Source organism: Mustela putorius, unplaced genomic scaffold, assembly GCF_011764305.1.
Source record: "Mustela putorius furo isolate JIRA1106 unplaced genomic scaffold, ASM1176430v1.1 tig00003898_pilon_pilon_pilon, whole genome shotgun sequence".
Lineage (NCBI taxonomy): Eukaryota > Metazoa > Chordata > Mammalia > Carnivora > Mustelidae > Mustela > Mustela putorius.
Genome location: NW_025422047.1, coordinates 28153529 through 28174288, shown reverse-complemented (window position 1 = coordinate 28174288; position 20760 = coordinate 28153529). Strand labels below are relative to the sequence as shown.

The 20760-nt window shown below is 38.4% G+C and overlaps 1 protein-coding gene across 6 annotated transcripts in view; it reads left to right on the top strand.

The window, feature by feature from the left end:
* The window catches only part of HECTD1 (HECT domain E3 ubiquitin protein ligase 1), a 99001-nt gene that overhangs the window by 1973 nt on the left and 76268 nt on the right, over positions 1 to 20760 (top strand). For all 6 annotated transcript variants that reach the window (XM_004755146.3, XM_004755144.3, XM_004755143.3 and 3 more), the window contains exon 2: positions 6 to 166. In XM_004755146.3, coding sequence (XP_004755203.1) covers positions 27 to 166 — 140 coding nt within the window. In that variant the 5' untranslated portion in view covers positions 6 to 26. The remainder of the gene's footprint in view (positions 1 to 5; positions 167 to 20760) is intronic.

Genomic DNA, 20760 nt, shown 5'->3' with positions numbered 1-20760 from the left:
TTAAGCAAAGAGGCTTTTAAAAAACCATGGCAGATGTGGATCCTGATACATTGCTGGAGTGGCTGCAGATGGGACAGGGAGATGAAAGGGACATGCAACTAATAGCCCTGGAACAGCTATGCATGCTGCTTTTGATGTCTGACAACGTGGATCGTTGTTTTGAAACGTAAGTACATCCCTTCGTCCTCTTCTTTTGGGGTTGCTGTGGTGACATCTGTTTTCAGCCATTTGCTGACTTCAGTTTGTATAGACTTTTCTCTAGTGAGTTTTAAATTTATCTTTTTAGAAGTGTCTGCAGTTTTGCATTTACACTTTTCTGAGAAATCGACATTGGTAGGTGAAGTAATTCCTATAATGATAATAGTGATGACACAAATGTATGTTTGTTGAATGAATGGAATTAGGGAATACTAAATTTAACCCATAGCTTGCTTGATTCATTTTCAAAATACATTATGAACTGGGAAAATACAAATACTTCTTTAAAGGGACCTGTTTCTGTACCAAGAAATTAACTTGAAATAAACATGATACAGAAGATGATGAACAGTTTTCAGATCCCCCTTTCTTCATTAGTATTAACTCATATGACATCGTACTTTCCTTAAAGCAAATGATTGCTTTGTAAATTTGAGTTTGGAGGGTATAAATCGGATGTTACTCATAATAGCATATTTTTGAAATAGTAGAAACAGATTTTGAAATTTGGAGTTTAAACAATTTTATTCAGAGGTTTAATGTAGAATTTGTGTGAATTCTACATTAAAGAATTAAAGAATTGTGAAAATGTAAAAGAATTCATTACTAGATTGGCTATTAATGCTGTTTTTCCTCTTACATGATTACTTGCCTGGTTAGATTAACCATTCTTCTGAATACTTTTACTGTTTATTTTATATTACTTATTTACAATTTTGAATTCTGATAGTTAATGAAAACTCAGATTTCTGTATTTTGATGCCATTTTGAGATAATTAGAAAATGTTTGAGATGTTGACTTAAAACTTTGTATAATTATCTTAATTTCTTTGAGGTGGCAATAAAAGCTGTTATAAAATTGACAAAGTATTTTTTTTTCTTTAAGATTATTTATTAGAGAGAGAGTATGCGCTCGAGTATGAGTGGATGGTGGTGGGAGAGAAGTAGAGGGAGAAGCTGAGCAGGGAAACCCATCATGGGGCTTGATTCAAGCCCAGGACCTAGGGATGGTGACCTGAGCCAAAGGCAGCTGCTTAATGGATTGAGCCACGCAGGCGCCTCTAAATTGACAAAGCATTTTTTAATTGTCTTCATTTTTGAATGAATAATTAATGAAGATGAATTAATAAAGTTAATAATTCTTAGTTGTAAATCCCATTAAAACAGTAAAAATCTTAGGATAAAAATCCTTATAAAGTTTAAAATTCACTATTTTTTATTTTTGTTTTCTTTTAAGAGTTTATTTGAATTCAGATTAGTCAACTTGTAGTATAGTACTGGTTTCTTTTTTTTTTTTTTTTTTTAAAGATTTTATTTCTTTATTTGACAGAGAGAGATCACAAGCAGACAGAGAGGCAGGCAGAGAGAGAGGAAGGGAAGCAGGCTCCCTGCTGAGCAGAGAGCCCGATGTGGGACTCGATCCCAGGACCCTGAGATCATGACCTGAGCTGAAGGTAGTGGCTTAACCCACTGAGCCACCCAGGCGCCCTATAGTACTGGTTTCAAGGGTACAATTTAGTGATTCATCACCCAGTTACCCCATCCCCCTACCCCAAGTTACAGTTTATTGGTGGCCCACTCATGTCACCTAGTTTTTGTTATTAACAAAACTTTGAGGGCGCCTGGGTGGCTCAGTGGGTTAAGCCGCTGCCTTCGGCTCAGGTCATGATCTCGGGGTCCTGGGATCGAGTCCCGCATCAGGCTGTCTGCTCAGCAGGAGCCTGCTTCCTCCTCTCTCTCTCTGCCTGCCTCTCTGCCTACTCGTGATCTCTGTCAAATAAATAAATAAAATCTTTATAAAAAAAAAAAAACACAAAAACTTTGAATGCATAATAATAGCCCCCCCCCGCCCCCCCGTTGATACTTATTTTAGCAGGATTCATAGAAAAGTGAAATAGATTTTTGAGTATTCTCAGATTTCATTGGAGGGTCTTCATTACCTGAGAATTACCTTTTTTTTTTTCTTAAGATTATATATTTATTTATTTGACAGAGATCACAAGTAGGCAGAGAGGCAGGCAGAGAGAGAGAGGAGGAAGCAGGCTCCCCGCTGAGCAGAGAGCCCAATGCGGGATTCCATTCCAGGACCCTGGAATCATGACCTGAGCTGAAGGCAGATGCTTTAACCCACTGAGCCACCCTGGGGCCCCTACTTTGGTTTTTTAAAAGTTATACTTGCTGGGGCGCCTGGTTGGCTTAGTCCATTAAGTGTCCATCTTCAGCTCAGGTCATGATTCCAGGGTCCTGGGATGGAGTCCACCATCAGACTCCTTGCTGGGTGGGGAGCCTCCTTCTCCTCCTTCCCCTCTTGGGCTTGCTTGTGCTCACTTTGTGTTCACTTGTTCTCTCTGTGGCTATTTTTGTCTCTCTCTCTCTCTCTTTCAGATAAATAGGGGCACCTCAGTGGCTCAGTCGTTAAGCATCTGCCTCTGGCTCAGGTCATGATCCTAGCGTCCTGGGATCCTAGCGTCCTGGGATCCTAGTGTCCTAGCCTCACATCAGGCTCCCTGCTCTCCCTCTACCGCTCCCCTTGCTTGTGTTCCCTCTCTCACTGTCTCTCTCTGTTGAATAAATAAATAAAATCTTTAAAAAAATAAGAAATTATACTTGCCAATCAAAGTAATGATTGTTTTGTACCTTTACTAAGTACTAATATACAGTAGTTATTTGTAGTGGCATTTAAAAAAGGTGTTACCGATTAAAACAATTTTAAAGGAAATATTTATTTATTTTTACTGATTTTATTTATTTATTAGAGAGAGAGTGAGAGAGAGCATGAGCAGGGGAGGGTCACAGGGAGAAGCAGACTCCTTGCTGAGTAGGGAGCCAGATGTGAGACTCTATCCAGGACTCCAGGATCATGAACTGAACCCCCAGGTGTCCTTAAAGGAAATTTTTAAAATAAAAAACATCCGTATATAAAATCCTACCATCCTAACATAACTTGTTCTTTCCATTTTCCCTTCTAGGCTTATTTATATTTGATACAATACAGTGTTACGAAAGATGAAATTAAAGTCGGATATGATTTATATTTTTTATTTACTAAGATAACAAGACTATTTTCAAATTGGAATGGTTACCGCTATTTCAAGCAGCATACCAGTAATTTGTCTATCAAAAAAGAGATCTTTGATTAAATTTGTAATAGTTTTTTAAAAAACGCTTAGTTTGCTCTCTGTTCTATGGTCCCCACCAAGGGGACTTGTTTTGAGTCCCTTAAACCAGAGGCAGCTTGGTGAGGTGGAAAGAATGGGCTGTGGCATCAGAGACCTGGGTTCATGTTCTTGGATTCTTGGTCTACTACGTCTTAATTTAGCCTTTGAGAGCCTTAGTTTAGTTTCTTTCTGTGTAGAATAGCAGTAGGTTCCTTGTGAGGATTAAAGGAAAGAATGTATATGAAAAGTGATTTGGTTAAAGTGGGCTACCTACTTAATACTACATTTCTAATTTTGAATTTTATTTTGGGACTTTATTTTGTGAAGCTGATTGATTTTGGAGAGTCTTTTAAAATTCTTGGCAAGAGTCAAGAAACAGGATAGGGGAAAAGCAAGATGATGTGCATATTTTGAATATTGAAATTTGAATTTTTGAAAATTTCCCGTACCAACTTGATTCCTAAGATACTAGCAAGCAGTCCTTATTTATATTGAATAAAGCAGAAGATGTCTATATGTTCAGATATGTATTTCCTTTATTAGCTTGTATTAATAGTTACATGTCTCTTTAGTTAGGAAAGGCAGATGGTGTGGTAGAATAATGGCCTTTGGGATGGGATAGATTCAGGTTCAGTTTTTGTGAAGATTAAAAGGGATGATAGATGTGAAATCCCTAGCATAGTGCTTTTCACTTAATGGTTAAGTCTTTTCCTTTAGTATAGTATTATATGTGACTCTCCATTTTTTGAAGAGTCTTGACAGTCTTTTTGAAGTTATGGAATGTATATTTTCTATGAAGCTGTGATATTTCCTATTAATTCCTGAACTTACAGGGTAATGCTCTAAAAAATAAAAGTCAAGTTCAAGGTGAGTTTTTGCTTTCATCTGTGATATGTTAGTGGGTTAAATTTAATATGTTATAAATTTAATGAGTTACAAATGAGTTTGCATTCACATTAAAATGGATGATTATTGTACATGTTATTATAAATAGGTAAATCCTAGGCGCTTATAGATCCTGCCTCCTATCTCTTCAGATAGTATAATTTAAAAGTTCTATTTTGGGGTGCCTGGGTGGCTCAGTGGGTTAAGCCTCTGCTTTCGGCTTGGGTCATGGTCTCAGGGTCCTGGGATCGAGCCCTGCATCCGGCTATCTGCTTAGCGGGGAGCCTGCTTCCCCCTCTCTCTCTCTGCCTACCTGTGATCTTTATCTCTGTCAAATAAACAAATAAAATCTTTAAAAATAAATAAGTAAATGTTCTATTTTCTGGGTAGAATCTAAGATCTAGAAAATGAGATATTAGGGATAGTACTTTTATTTTATTTTATTTTTAAGATTTAATTTATTCATTAATGAGAGACAAAAAAAGAGGCAGAGGGAGAAGCAGACTCCCAAAGGAGTAGGGAGCCTGACTTGGGGCTGGATCCCAGGACTCTGGGATCATGACCTGAGCCAAAGGCAGATGCTTAACTGACTGAGCCACCCAGGCACCCTAGTGATAGTACTTTTTAGGTACTAGAAGGCTTTTTTTTTCTTTTTCTTTTTCTTCTTCTTCTTTTTTTTTTTTTTAAAGGATTTTGTTCATTTATTTGACACAGAGAGAGATCACAAGTAGGCAGAGAGGCAGATGGTGGGGGGGTGGAGGGGAAGCAGGCTCCCTGCTGAGTAGGGAGCCCGATGCAATGCGGGGCTCTATCCCAGGATCCTGAGTTCATGACCTGGGCCGAAGGCAGAGGCTTAACCACTGAGCCACCCAGTTGCCCCTGGCCTTTGAAGAAGTGGTTTTTCCTAGAGTTATAAAGGATGAGCAAGTTTATGGGATGAAGTATGAAGAGGAGGTAGAAGGGTGTTTGAAGAGGAGGCAATGTGCAAAGAATTTGAAGTGGGATAAGTAGGGCATGATTGAGGAACTTAAAGAAAACTAGTGCGGGGGCGCCTGGGTGGCTCAGTGGGTTAAGCCTCTGCCTTCGGCTCAGGTCATGATCCCAGGGGCCTGGGATTGAGTCCCGCATAGGGCTCTCTGCTCAGCAGGGAGCCTGCTTCTCCTCATCTCTCTCTCTGTCTGTCTCTCTGCCTATTTGTGATCTCTCTCTGTCAAATAAATAAATAAAATCTTAAAAAGAAAAAAGAAAACTAGTGTGACTGGGACAAGGAGTTTGCTGAAGTGCTGCGTAGGAGGGGCTGGATGGGGATGGAGTCTTCTGTTTATGAGAAGTAAAGCTTTTGGTTTTATCTTAAGAGCAGTGCAAAGGCAGTGAAATAGTGCAAAAGAGTGACTGGTATGATTACATTTGTTTTTTAGAAACATTACCTGCTCTTTTGAGAATAGAATAGATGAGTGAAGAGGACAGAAAGAACAATTTCTTCTAGGCTTTGCCGATTATGGTTGAGCGAGAGGTTTGTAGTAATAGAAGTATGAAGAAGTAGAGAGAGAGAGATTTAAGAAGAAAAATAGTCAGAACTTGTTGAATGATTGGATATGAGAGAGTGAGAAAGGAAGTATCATGCATTACTCAGGTTACAATGGATGGTGATGCCATTCAGTGAGAGAGAACACTGGAAGAAGTTTTGAGGGGCTGAGATCATGAGTTTGGAATTTGGCTGGATTCTCATATCTGCCTCTGCATTCAGCCTGCTGGATTCTGTTTTGACAGAAATATATGAAAAAAATCATCCTCCACAAATGTGGTTGGAAAAGGGAGGAATGTTGTAGTGATTTTTTATACATAATTATGAATATTCTTTGATTCGTTACCAAAACTGGACAAGTGATAGTCTCTTAAAGGTTAGTTATAATGTGGGGGCGCCTGGGTGGCTCAGTGGGTTAAGCCGCTGCCTTCGGCTCAGGTCATGATCTCAGGGTCCTGGGATCGAGTCCCGCATCGGGCTCTCTGCTCAGCAGGGAGCCTGTTTCCTCCTCTCTCTCTCTCTGCCTGCCTCTCTGCCTACTTGTGATCTCTCTCTGTCAAATAAATAAATAAAGTCTTAAAAAAAAAATTTCTTAAAAAAAAAAAAAAGGTTAGTTATAATGTGGATTGTGATTCGTATCAGTGAGCTTCTTGTACTCTGTTACATAAAATGTATTGGTCTCTCTTGTACTTTGAGTGGATTTTTTTTTAGTCTGTGTTTAAGCTTGTAAAATTGTGCCCTGATTATGGATTTACTGAGATATACAATAATCCAGATATTGACATATGTCATTCTACAGTATCACAAACTCATATTTGTTTAATATGAATACTGATCTTATCAGAAAAGTTTCAATATTGGGAAGCTGTCTAGCTCACGATAGCAGATATAAGTTTTCCAAAATTGTCATTTTTGCTTGAAAGCTTTAATGTTATCATTGGCAATAAGTACTGTCAGTTGTTTTCCTTGTAGTGGAAGGCTTACTTTGTTAAATTTTGAGAAATGTTTGCCAGGTTTCCAAGTCTGAATAATCACAGTTTGTCTGAAGTTCTTTAAAGTAAAAATGGTGTTGCATGAAAAAAAGTGTCTGGTTGAGCTCTTCAACAGTTAAACAAGTGCTTTCCCTTGACACAGCCATCATTCTTTAGGAGGCAGAAGTGCTTTATACTCACTTCCTATTACCTGTAGTAGGTTATTAAAAAGACTGGTATTCAAGGGTTGTGATGTAGTAAAATTAATAATTTTTTTCCTTCGTCAAAGTTATTCTGTAGTGAAAGTGCTTCCCCTCCAGCCCCCATGCCAAAGCTCGGCAGTGGACTACAGCTACTAGTAGTATAGTTTAGTACCCTTGCCTTGATTCATGCTGAAATGCCAGCAGTTTCATCCACCATTGCTTTTGCATCATTAGTGTACATGTCAACACAGGAAGCAAGTGATTCAAAAAGAGAAAAGACAATTGTGTTGAATTGTGGTGAGAGGTCAAGTAGGGTGAAGACTGAAAGCGTCCTTTGGATTCAGCTACCTTCTCAAGGACATTGATCTTAATGAGAGCTGAGTGGAGTGGTGGTGAGGGAGAGATTTGAATGGGTCCAGGAATAAGTAGGATATGAAGAAATAGAGCCAGCGAGTGTGGAAAACTTTTTCAAGAAGTTAGATTGGAATGGGGGTATGGGATTTTGTCTTTTAAAGGTCAAAGAGATAGGAGAGAGAATTTCCATAGTGTTTAGGATTCTGAGAAAGTGGGAGAAGATTGGCTTCTGTTAAGACCAGTGCTTTTTAAACTTTAGTGTGCATGATGTGAATCACCTGGGGATCTTGCTAAGCTGCAAATTATGATTCATTTGGTTTGGTGTGCTACCCGATAGTCTGCATTCCTAGTATGCTACCAGATAATGCTGAAGCTGTGGTCAGAAAAATCTTAACGTTTAGGAGTAAAGCTCTGGTCCGCTGGTGGAGAGATGGGTTTTATTTTAGGTAGTGTTTTCCTTGTAAAACAGGGCAGATGGGAAGATTAGATACAGATGTTTTAGGTTTGGTGGTTAAAAGTTTGAGGGATTTCTCTCGGATGACCTCTTCTGTCCCTGAAGTAGGAGATTGAAATGAATGATAGTATCTTGGATTGGTATGGGGAAATAATTATAATTTGCTAGTAGCTTGATAATAGATATCCCTGTCTCCAAGCTAACAATAACCAGAGTCATATCTTAAAATATTTTTCATGGTCTTTTCCCCCCAGCTTTATTGAGGTATAAATAAAAAAAATTATTTGACTGTACCACTCTATTTTATAAAATCTTTGGGTCTTTACCTAATGGATAAGTTTCAGATACCCTCAAAGACTTCTGTGTTCTCAAAGTACTACTAGATACATACCACTAGGACTTTTTCTTTTTCTTTTGTCATTTTAAAAAGTATTTATTTGAGAGAGAGCTCATGAGCTAGAGCAACCATCAGCAAGCATGAACAGAGGGGAGGGGCAGAGGGAGAAGCAGACTACCCACTGAGCGGGGAGTTGGTGGTGTTTAGGGTTCCATCCTAGGACCGTTGGATCATGAACTGAGCTGAAGGCAGCCACTCAACTGACAGAGCCACCCAGGCACCCTTACTTTTTTTCTTCCTATTGCCAAGCATAGAGTTTGGCATATAATAGCTAATAACGACATAGTGAACAAAATGAAGTGATTTATATTGTGCTTGCTTTTCATTTATGCCTAAAGAAAGTATTTTTGGGATCATGAAATTGGTTGAGGAGCATATAAAAAGAGGAGCATTGTAAAACAGTGACAGAATCAATATATATATATTTTTCCCTAACCCCCTGCCTTTATGTACCTGCTTTTTCCATCTTAACGTCTGTTTTCTTCTACCCCATGGCAGAGTAATAGGGAAGTGAAATTACTTTTTTTTTGATAAGCCCTACAGCTGATCCTTCCTTGGATAGGGAATGTTCATTATTTCAAATACATATAATACTAAAAAGTTAAGTAATTTCTGTTTACACAAATCAACTATTGTTTATGTACTTCTTTTCAATGGACAGCAGAAAGAAGTGTTAGAAGATGAGAACCATTCTCTGTAAGGGAGCTCATAGATAATAATAATCTTCAGTGAGCTTTTGTTAAGTTTACCAAAGTGTCTTTCACCTTAAAATACTTTTTTTTTTTTTTAAAGATTTTATTTATTTATTTGTCAGAGAGAGAGCGAGCGAGAGCGAGTACAGGCAGACAGAGTGGAAGGCAGAGTCAGAGGGAGAAGCAGGCTCCCTGTGGAGCAAGGAGCCCGATGCGGGACTCGATCCCAGGACGCTGGGATCATGACCTGAGCCGAAGGCAGCTGCTTAACCAACTGAGCCACCCAGGCGTCCCACCTTAAAATACTTTTTTAAAATAGATTTTATTTATTAATTTGACAGAGAGAGACACAGTGAGAGTGGGAACACAAGCAGGGGGAGTGGGAGAGGGAGAAGCAGGCTTCCTGCTGAGCAGGGAGCCTGATGCAGGGCTCAATCCCAGGACCCTGGAATTATGACCTGAGCTGAAGGCAGACGCTTAACAACTGAGCCACCCAGGTGCCCCTCACCTTAAAATATTAAAAAAAAAAAACCACACATATTCTTCTTTGTAGCTGTAAACAATGTATGTTTTGCATACTTATTGACTGTGCCATGAGACCTTTTAGTTCCTTAGGGCCCAGCACTGTCTTATTCATCTTTGTATCCTACCTTCCAATACCTAGCACCGTACTTGGCATAAAAAAGTACTATCTGTTCAGTAGATACTTACTTAATGAATTGCAGTCAGATTTGTGTGTGTTTTAATTGGAGAAAAGCAAGTCTGCGTATTGGAATTTTACTCCTTTTCCTTTGAGAAGGAAGGCCATAATTTTCAACTGCTATGCCAGGAGTTATTTTTAGTTAAGCAATACACGGAGAGTCAACGCTGGGAGCAGGGACAAAAATGAAAGAAGAGGAGCACCTGGGTGGCTCAGTGGGTTAATAAGCCTCTGCCTTTGGCTCAGGTCATGATCTCAGGGTCCTGGAATAGAGCCCTGCATTGGGCTCTCTGTTCAGCAGAAAGCCTGCTTCCTACTCTTTCTCTGCCTGCCTCTCTGCCAACTTGTGATCTCTCTCTCTCTCTCTCTCTCTGTTAAACAAATAAATAAAATCGAGGTGCCTGGGTGGCTCAGTGTGTTAAGCCTCTGCCTTCGGTCCAGGTCATGATCTCGGGGTCCTGGGATTGAGCCCCACATTGGGCTCTCTGCTCAGCAGGGAGCCTGCTCCCCCAACCCTTTCTGCCTGCCTCTTTGCCTGCTTGTGATCTCTGTCTGTCAAACAAATAAATAAAAATATTTTAAAAATAAATAAATAAATAAAATCTCTTTTTTAAAAAGGTTAAATTTTATATTATAAATCTTCAAAAATCTTGGCCCAAGTCCAAGCAATACAGTCTAGAAGAAGGATAGGATAGTTACAGTATAAAAACTATTACAGTTCCCAAGGAAATTATTTATCTCTGGAACCTCATGAAGGCTTTTGTTCTCATTTTTTTGTTTGTTTGTTTTAAGATTTTATTTATTTATTTGAGAGAGAAAGAGAGAGTGAGCGATAGAGAGCAGGGGCAGAGGGAGAGGGAGAGGGAGAAGCAGGTTCCCTGCTTAGCAGGGAGCCTGACGCAGGGCTTGATCTGAGGACTCAGGGATCATGACATGAGCCAAAGGCAGATGCTTAACCAACTAAGCCACTCAGATGCCCCATTCTTGCTTTAAGTTACTTACTCTGCTTTCATCAGAGAAAGATTCTGTTGTCATTGCAGGTAGCATTTCCTAATTAGGCTATTTTTAGGTCTATAAACTGGTATTAGGTCTATAAACTGGTGTAGTACTAGGTTTAATTATATAAAAATAATTTCCACCCATAATGTGAGAGATAAATCTTCAACAAATTTAAAAGTTTGAAAAGCGGGGCGCCTGGGTGGCTCAGCGGGTTAAAGCATCTGCCTTCGGCTCAGGTCATGATCCCAGGGTCCTGGGATCGAGCCCCGCTTCGGGCTCTCTGCTCAGCAGGGAGCCTGCTTCCTCCTCTCTCTCTGCCTGCCTCTCTGCCTACTTGTGATCTCTGCCTGTCAAATAAATAAATAAAATCTTAAAAAAAAAAAAAAAGTTTGAAAAGTTCTTTAATTATAAATAAAAGTTTGTACCATGGATGTATACTTTTAGCTCTATTCAGAGAGTGCTGTGATTATGATATGCTTGATACTAATTTTTTTTCTTAAATTTATTTAAATTACACACAGTAAAGTTCGGAGTTTTGACAAATGCAAAGTCACGTAACCACCACCACAATTAAAATTCAGCACAGTTCCAACATCCCAAAACATTCCCTAGAGCTGTCCTTTGAAGTTAAATCCTTCCCATCTCCAGTGCTTGACAACCAGTGAGTGGTCTGTTCTTTGATGCTATAATTTTGACTTTACCAGAATGTTGTATAAGTAAAATCTCATATACATTGTGTAGTGTTTTGAGTCTGGCTTCATAAGTGTAGTATATTGCATTTGAGAGTCATCTGTGCTGCTGTGTGTATAATAAATAGGTCCTTCCTTTTAATATCTGTGTAGTACCATTTTATGGTTGTACCCCACAGATGGTTTATCCATTTACCTCTTGAAAGACATCTGGCTTTGCAGTTTTGGTGATTATGACCAGAGTTGCAATAAACATTAGTATATAGATTTCTGTGTAAATATGTATTTTCATTTCTTCTGCAATTGTTAGAGAAAAGTCTGACGGGGCACCTGGGTGGCTCAGTCTTTAAGCGTCTGCCTTCTGCTCAGGTCATAATCCCAGAGTCCTGGGATTGAGCCTTGCATGGGGCTCCCTGCTGGGTGGAAAGCCTGCTTCTCCCACTCCCCCTGCTTCTGTTCTCTCTCTTGCTGTGTTTCTCTCTGTCAAATAAATAAAATCTTTACAAAAAAAAAAATCACTGCAAAATTAAAAAAAAAAAAGGAAAATCTGACAAGTTGGAGAATTTGGCAGACTGACCTCAAAATTTATATGGAAATGCAAAGGACCTACATTAGCCAAAACAACTTTAATTAGAGGACTAATAATATCATACTTAAATTCCTGTTATATTGGTGCAGTAATCAAAACGTTATGGTATTGATGTAAAGCAAAATGGATTGATGAAATGGAGCAGAGAGTCAGAAATAGATTGACATACCAGATATTTTATTTCAACAAAGGCAGTTCAATGGAAAAGAGTAGTAGTATTTTATGGTGCTGGAACAAATGGTGTCCATGTGGAAAAAAGAAAAAATTAACTGTGACTAATGTACCACACCATATATAGAAATAAAATGAATCATAGACCTTAAGGAAGAACCTAAAACTATAAGACCTCTAGAAGAAAACATAGGAGATATCCTTGTGACCCTCGGTTAGTCAAATATTTCTTAAGTAAATACCAAAAGCACAACCCATAAGAGAATAAATTGGTATGTTTGAAGGTTTTTATAACTAATTGTTTGTGTAATAGAGGACTGTTTAAGTTATTTAATTCTTTGTGTTTTTGTTTTTTTTTTTTTAAGATTTTATTCATTTATTTGAGAGAGAGGGAGAGGCAGAGATAGTGACAGAGATAGTGAGAGAAAGCATAAGTGGGGAGGAGAGGGAGAAGCAGGCTCCCCCCGAGCAGGGAGCATGATGTGGGGCTTGATCCCAGGACCCTGGAATCATGACCTGAGCAAAAGGCAGACGCTTAACTGACTGAGCCACCCAGATGGCCCCAAGTTACTTAATTCTTGAGTGAATTTTAGTAGAATTGGGCTAACTAATGTGAATTAGAATTTGTGGGCATAGAGTTGTTTGCAATATTCCTTTTTATCCTTAGGTGTTTGTACAGTGTGTTGGGATAATCTTATTTTTCATCTTCATACTGGCAATTTTTATGTTTTGATCAATCTGGCTAAATATTTATCAGTTTTATTAATCTTTATAAAAAAGTGGCTTTTGGTTTAATTCATTTTTTATTTTTCTGCTTTACGTTTCATTGATTTCTTCTCTTAATTCCTTCTACATTGGTTTGAGATTTAATTTGCTTTTTTTTTTTTTAGTTCTTAGATGGAAGCTCAGGTTACTGATTTGAGACCTTGTCTAATATAAGCATTTAATACTATAAATATCTCTTTTCTGCTTTAGTTGATGTTATATATTTATTTTAATTTGGTTCAGAATACTTAAAAATTTTGTTTGGCAGTTTCTTTTTGACCCTTGTGTTATTTAGAAGTGTGTTGCTTAATTTACAGATATTTAGGGTTTTCCAGGTATTTTTGTGGCACTATTGTGGTTAGAGAATATACTTTATATTATTTTAATTATTTTAAATCTATTAAGGTTTGTTTTACCACCCATGATATGGTCTGTTTTTGGTGATACATCCACATACACATCAGAAGAATGTATGTTTTGCTCTCTTTGGGAGGAATGTCTGTAAGTGTGAAATTAGGTCAGGTTGGTTGATAGTGGTGTTCAGTCTATATCCTTGTTGATTTTCTGTCTATTTGTTTTATAGGTTATTGAAAGAGAGGTGTTGAAGTCACCAAGTGTAATTGTAGATTTATCTATTTCTTTTCACTTACCTCAGTTTTTCATGTATTTTGAAGCCTTGTTAGGTGCCTTTAAAAGGATTGTTGGGAAATTTTATCTTCTTTATCGTTATGAAAACTCTTTTTATCTCTGGTAATTTTCCACGTTCTGAAGTTTATTTTGTTTTACATAACTATAGTCACTTAAGCTTGCTTGCTTGCTTTCTTGTTTTTTCTCTTTTCTTTCTTTCTTTTTTTTTCCCCCCAAGATTTTATTTATTTGAGAGAGAGACACACAATGAGAGAGGGAACACAAGCAGGGGGAGTGGGAGAGGGAGAAGTAGACTAAGTAGACTCCCCACTGAGCAGGGAGCCTGATATGGAGCTTGATCCTAGGACCCTGGGATCGTGACCTGAGCCAAAGGCATATACTTAATGAGTAAGCCACCCAGGTGCCCCAAGATTTTATGTTTAAGTAATCTCTGTACCCGACATGGGGCTCAAATTCACAACCCTGAGATCAAGAGTCCCATGTTCCACTAAATGAGCCAGTCTGGTGCCCTTCTAGTTTCCTTTTGATAGTGTTTATTTGATCTTTTCCATCCTTTAAGTTTTAACCAATGTATGTTATTATATGTAATGTGGGTTTCTCGTAGACAGTACATGGTTAGCTTGTGTTTTTTTTTAATCCAGCCTGGTTGTCTTCCTTTAATCCAACCAGTCTTTTTTTAATTGGTGAGTTTAGACCATTTATATTTAATGTAATTTTTGATGTGTTTGGAAATATGTCTAACATTTTACTTCTTGTTTTTTGTTCTGTCGCTCACCTATGCTCACTCTCTCTCCTTTTTCTGTTTCTTCTTTCCTGCCTTTCCTTACTTGAATATTTTGTAACATTTTAATTTAACTTGCCTGTTAGTTTTTGGTTCAGTTTATATTTTTTTAATGGTTGCTATGGGAATTGCAATTAACTAAGAGTTAGTGTTGTACCATTTAATGTGAAGAAGCCTTCCCTTTATCCTTCATATTATAATTTTTGTATGTTTTAAGTCTATATACATTGAAAATCTCAAGATGTAGTCTTAAAATTTTCACTTTCAAAAGTCAGTTTAAGAGGAGAAAAATAATCTGTTATATTTATATTCCTATTTGTTATTTCTGTTGTTCTTCCTTCATTCCTGAAGTTCCTTGTATGTCTCTGGTATCATTTTCTTTAACTTCGAAGAACTTTCCCTAGCATTTCTTTTTCTTTTATTTTTTTAAGATTTTATATATTTATTTGAAAGGGAGCAGAGAGGGAAAGAGATCTTGGGGTAGGGGGGCAGAGGGAAAAGAAGTCTCCCCTCTGAGCAGGAAGCCTGATATGGTGCTGGATCCCAGGATTCTGGGATCATGACCTGAGCCAAAGGCAGGTCATGAAAACTGAGCCACCCAGTGGCCTAGGTGCCCTTTCTTTTCTTTTCTTTTTTTTTTTTAAGTAGGAGCCACACCCTGTGTTGAACTCAACATGGGGCTTGCACTCAGGACCCTGAGATCAAGACCTGAGCAGAAATCTTGTTGAATTGGACATTTAACCAACTGAGCCACCCAGGCGCCCCTCTTTAATATTTGTTTTAGGGAAGTTCATTGGTGATTAATCTCTTAGTTTTCTTTCATCTGAGAATGTTTTTATTCTATATTTATGCTGTGAAGATATTTTTGCTGGATATAAAATTTTGGGGTGACAGTTCTTTTCAGCATTTTAAAGATCTTATTCCATCGTTTTCCAGCCTTTATGGTTTCTGATGAGAAGTCTGCATTTATTCTGATCTTTGTTTCTTTGCATTGCTTTTCCTTTTGCTGCTTTTAAGATTTTTTTAAAAATTTACCTTTGTGGGGTTTTGCTGTTTGATTATGATTTGCCTGTGCATGGTTGTCTTAATTGAAGTTTGCTGAGCTTCTTCAATTGTATGCCTTTCACCATTTGGAACATTTCTTTGTCAAATCTATTTTCTATCGACATTTTGTTTTCTCCTTTCCTTCTGGGGCTCCAGTGGCACAACTGTTACACTTTTTAATGTGTTCCCTTGGATGCCTGTCACTATTTCCCTTTTTCTCCCAGTCTTTTCACTCTGTTTTTCAGATTGGATAATTTTTATTACCTGTTTTCAATTTCACTGACTATGTTTGATGGCTTTTGAGCCCATCTAGTGAAATTTCCCCCCCACTCACAAATTGTACTTTTTCTTTCTTTCTTTTTTGTTTTTTAAAGATTTTATTTATTTGACGGAGAGAGAGAGATCACAAGCAGGCAGAGAGGCAGGCAGACAGAGAGAGAAGGGGAAGCAGGCTCCCTGTTGAGTGGAGAGCCCGACGTGGGGCTTGATCCCAGGACTCTGGGATCATGACCTGAGCTGAAGGCAGAGGCTTAACCCACTGAGCCACCCAGGTGCCCCATCTTTTTTTTTTTTTTAAGATTTTATTTATTCATTTGAGATAGCACAAGCAGGGGGGGAGATGGAGGGAGAGGGAAAAGTAGATTCTGTGCTGAACTGGGAGCCTGATGTGGGGTTTGAGCTCAGGATCCTGGGATCATGACCTGAGCTGTATGCAGATACTTAACCTGAGCCCCCCAGGCCCCCCTGTACTTTGTATTTCTGAAACTTCCATTTGATTCTTTTTTATGTGTTCTGTTTCCAGTTATTTCAAGAATGTTCACATTTACCTCTTGGGGTATAGTTACAATACCTAATTGATAATCCTCCTTGATAATTTTCGTTTCTTTTTCTTTTTTTTACCCCTGATAATTTTTTAATTTTATTTCATTTTATTTTTAAAGATTTTATTTATTTATTTGACTGAGATCACATGTAGGCAGAGGTAGGCAGAGAGAGAGGAGGAAGCGGGCTCCCCGCTGAGCAGAGAGCCCAATGCGGGGCTCCATCCCAGGACCCTGAAATCATGACCCGAGCCGAAGGCAGAGGCTTAACCCACTGAGCCACTCAGGCGCCCCTACCCCTGATAATTTTAATATCTAGTTGTCTCAGGCTTATATCTGTTGATAGTTCCCCCTCCCCCCATCGCTGCCAGGTAGGCTCCATGTGTAGTGTGAAGCCTGACATGAGTCGGGAACTTATGACCCTGAGATCAGGACCTGAGCTGAGATCAAGAGTCAGATAGATGCTCAACCGACTGAGCTACCCAGGCACCCAGCTGTCTTTTTCTTGAGTTGGTTAAGTCAGATTGTACTGATTCTTTGTGTTTCAAGTTTTTTTATGGCTTCATGCTCAATGTGGGCATTGAACTCATGACCCTGAGACTGAAGAGTTACATGCTCTACTGACTGAGTCAGCCAGGCACCCCTGTTTCAAATTATTTTGGATTTTATCTTAGCTATTTGGGATATTGTTAGACTCTGGGTTTTATAACAATCCTCTGGAGATAATGTTGATTTTGTTTTGTGTTGGCATGCAGTCATTCTGATTTGATTTAGATTGCAAGTTCTGACTTGCCCTCTATGGATGGTGGTTCCAATGTTAGTGATTTCATAGCTTTTGTTATGGTGTTTGGGTCTACTCTGTATGTACATTTGTCATTCAGAGTATAATCTGGGGCTTGAGTGGTGGATTATATCATAGTTCAGTTGTCAGAGTCTTTGCTGGTGTTTTTCAGCTCTTTCCTTCATAGTGTAGTTTGGAGGTGAGCTTAGGACTTGTGTTGGGGATCCTTTATCTGCTCTTTCTTTTCTGAGATTTCCCCTGTATTTTTTGGCTACCTCGAGCCCTTTTTACTTGTATTCTAGCTAGAAAACTGGGACTTTCTTGATGTTATAGCTATGCTTCTTCCCATCACCTCCCCCTCCACTCTTAACCCTTATGCTGGCACTAAACTAGACTTGACTAGGCTGCTTCCAAGGTGAAAGTAGTGAGAGAAAAAGGGAAGATAACAGGATTCTTCTTATGCTCTTTTATCCATAGGGGCTCCTTTTCTTAGTGCCCAGTTCTCTCCAGCACCTTAGATGCTCATGCCATCTCTACTGCACTGTGCATGTGTCACTCAGGATTTAGTGTGAGGCTTAACTCTGAGGTTAGCCTTGGGGCCAGGTAGGGAGTAGGAAGCCCCAGGAATTTCTCCCCACGCTCTCTGGCTCACAGAGACCCTCTTTATTGGTCCTCTCTGAGTTTATGTTCTTTGTTCCTGCTATATAGTTTGAGACCTGACCCATCAAGGCGTCAAACCAGAAAAGAAAAGAGGAAAGGAAAAATGCCCCTGAAACTTACTTCTATCATGGGTCCTTATTTAAGTTTTGACTTCCTTCCTTAGTCCATCTGCTCTTTACTTTTCAGAGTCTTCAGATGGTTGCTTTTTTTTTCCCCCCAAGGTTTTTGATTATAATTGGGAGAAATAGGCTATAATAAACTTAATGTAGTTGACTTGCCCCAAATTTTAAATTTATTTTTCTGGGAATTGTAAAATACACTTGTTTTAGAGATTTAGAAAAATCAGAAAAGCTTAGAGAATGAGAAGTGCAGAGAATGAGAAATTTGTACAAATCAGAAAAGTTTAGAGAAGTTTTTAGAGAAATTATCTGTAATTGCACTATCTAGTACTAAGCTATTTTAACTTTTTCCTTTGTTTTTTTTCTCTGAATATTTTAACATGATGAACACCTTAATGGATATGATTTTTCTTCTTTTACCTAATATTTTTATTAGACAGTATTTGTATCATAATCTTTTTAGTAAGTACCTCAGTAAAACCAGCATAATCTGTCATATGGATGTGTCATATACTTAATCATGCCCTTGTTATTAGATACATGATTTATGTCACTGTGACTATCTTTGTATATACCTTTTTAAAATTAACATATAATACATTATTTACTTTAGGGGTACAGGTCCGTGAATCATCAGTTTTACATAATTTACAGCACTCACCATAGCACATACCCTCCTCAATGTCCATAACCTAGCCACCCTTTCCCTCCCCGCCCTCCCCCACATACATTTTTGCCTGATAACTTTTTTGGAACTCTTGATATCACAATTCATATATGAGGAAATCAAACTTTCCTTAATCTGTTTTAAATGATATTTAATTATTTTCTGAAGTCTAACCCAGTGTGTTTGCATATAATTATCTTCTTATAAACATTTTCAAAATGGTATTACTTTTGATAGAGGATCTTGTAGTTTTTGATTGTTTTGAACTTTAGAGTTCATTGTAGGAAAATGTAATTGAAGATGATGTTATAAGCTTTTAGTCCTTGGAGGTATGAATTAATAGGTTAGTAAATTGTGATTTTTATTTTTTTAAGGGAAAATGGAATGGAGATTTTAAAATGATGTTAATATATGCCCAGTATGGTTTCATATCTGCCTCCAGTATGTATTCATATAGAAATAAGGTCTGCATTAGAAATACAGCAATGAGATATGAGTGATTAAATTTATTTTGTAGTAAATTTTTTGTGATTCTAATTAGAGACTCTCTATAGCCTGAAGTGTTTGTCTGTGGGTGTATGCATGCAGCTTTAGGTTCTTTTGTATTTTCTTGGTGGGGCTTGAATAATTCTGTGTTTAATTTTAAGTTTATTGGGGCACCTGGGTGGTACAGTCAGTTGTGTCTGCCTTTGACTCAGGCTATGATCCCAGGGTCCTAGGATCTAGCCTCGAGTCAGGCTCCCTGCTCAGTTGGGAGCCTGCTTCTTTCTTACCTTCTGCGCCACCCTCTTCAAACCCCCTGCTCATGCTCACTCACCCTCTCAAATAAATAAATAAAATCTTTTTTTTTTTTTTTTTAAATTAAAGTTTATGGCACCTGGGTGGCCCAAGTTGGTTAAGCGACTACCTTTGGCTTAGGTCATGATTCTGGAATCCCAGTATCAAGTCCCACATCAGGCTTCCTGCTCAGCAGGACTCTTTCCCCTCTCATGCTCTCTCACATACTCATTCTCTCCCTTCAAATCAATAAAATCTTGTTTAAAAAAAGTTTATTAATTCTATCCTGGCCAGCCAAATTTTAAGTGTTTTATCAGTTTAAGTGTTTATCAGTTTACATATAAGTGTTTATCACTTTAGCAAAAATTTATTTTATTTTATTATTTTTTAAGATTTTATTTATGTATTTCACAGAGAGAGACACAGTGAGAGAGAGAACACAGGAGGGAGAGTGGGAGAGGGAGAAGCAGGCTTCCCGCTGGGTGGGAAGCCCGATTTGGGGCTTGATCCCAGGACCCTGGGATTATGACCTGAGCTGAAAGCAGAGGCTTAACCCACTGAGCCACCCAGGGGCCCCCAGGTTAGCAAAAATTTAAAGGTAGTAGCATTTTGTATGGCTTAGCAGTGGGGAAATAAGTACTCTAAAATGCTTGTGGTGGAATTATACTTTTGTTTTTTTGACTTATTTTATTTTTTATTTATTTACTTATTTAATTTTATTTATTTTATTCATTTATGTTACTTTTGTTATTTTTTAAAGATTTTATTTATTTATTTGACAGAGGGAGACACAGAGAGGGAACACAAGCAGGGGGAGTTGGAGAGGGAGAAGCAAGCTTCCCGCTGAGCAGGGAGCCCGACATGGGGCTCGATCCCAGGACCCTGAGATAACGACCTGAGCCGGAGGCAGATGCTTAACAATTGAGCCACCCAGGCGCCCCTTTAATTTTTTTTTTAGATAGAGTGTGCTGGGGAGGGAGAAGAGAGGGAGAGAGAGAATCATAAGCAGGATCTACACCTAGCCTCTCCTGACAAGAGGCCTTGAGCTCATGGCCCTGAGATCATTTCCTGAGCTGAAATCAGGAGTCGGGTGCTTAACCAACTGAGTTACCTAGGTGCCTCTCAAGTTTTTATTTAAATTTGCAATCAGAAATCTGTGTTTAACCTTTGACCCCCAGAAACTTAACTACTTATATCTTCCTGTTGACCAGAAGCCTTACTGATAGAAATAACAGTTACTGGATGGTATTTATGAAAAAACAAAAATCCCCAACAACCCATGTATAAGTGGGTCTGCACAGTTTAGACCCTGTGGTCAGTTGTACTGGTACAGGCGTGTAAAGATACACCTCCAGGAGTATTCACTACAGCACTATTACAAATAGTAAAAAAACTGGAAACTACCCTAGTGGTGAATAATGTATGGCTCTTCATTATACTGGATGTTATGTTGACATTAGAAAGATTGAGCTAGGCCTGTTTATTTTAAAGTCGGAAAGTGGTCATAGCATTATCAATCAAAGAAATAAGCAAATTATAGGATCCTATTTATATATAGTATGATCCTACTTATCTATAACAAAAGCTTGATGATGTTGCACTAGAATCATCTGATGACTTGGTCTTTCACATGCCCATGATACTGACTTTTAGTTAGGACTTCTCAGTTTGTTAATTGGAACACCTACTAGCCTTGTGATATGGCTTGGGCT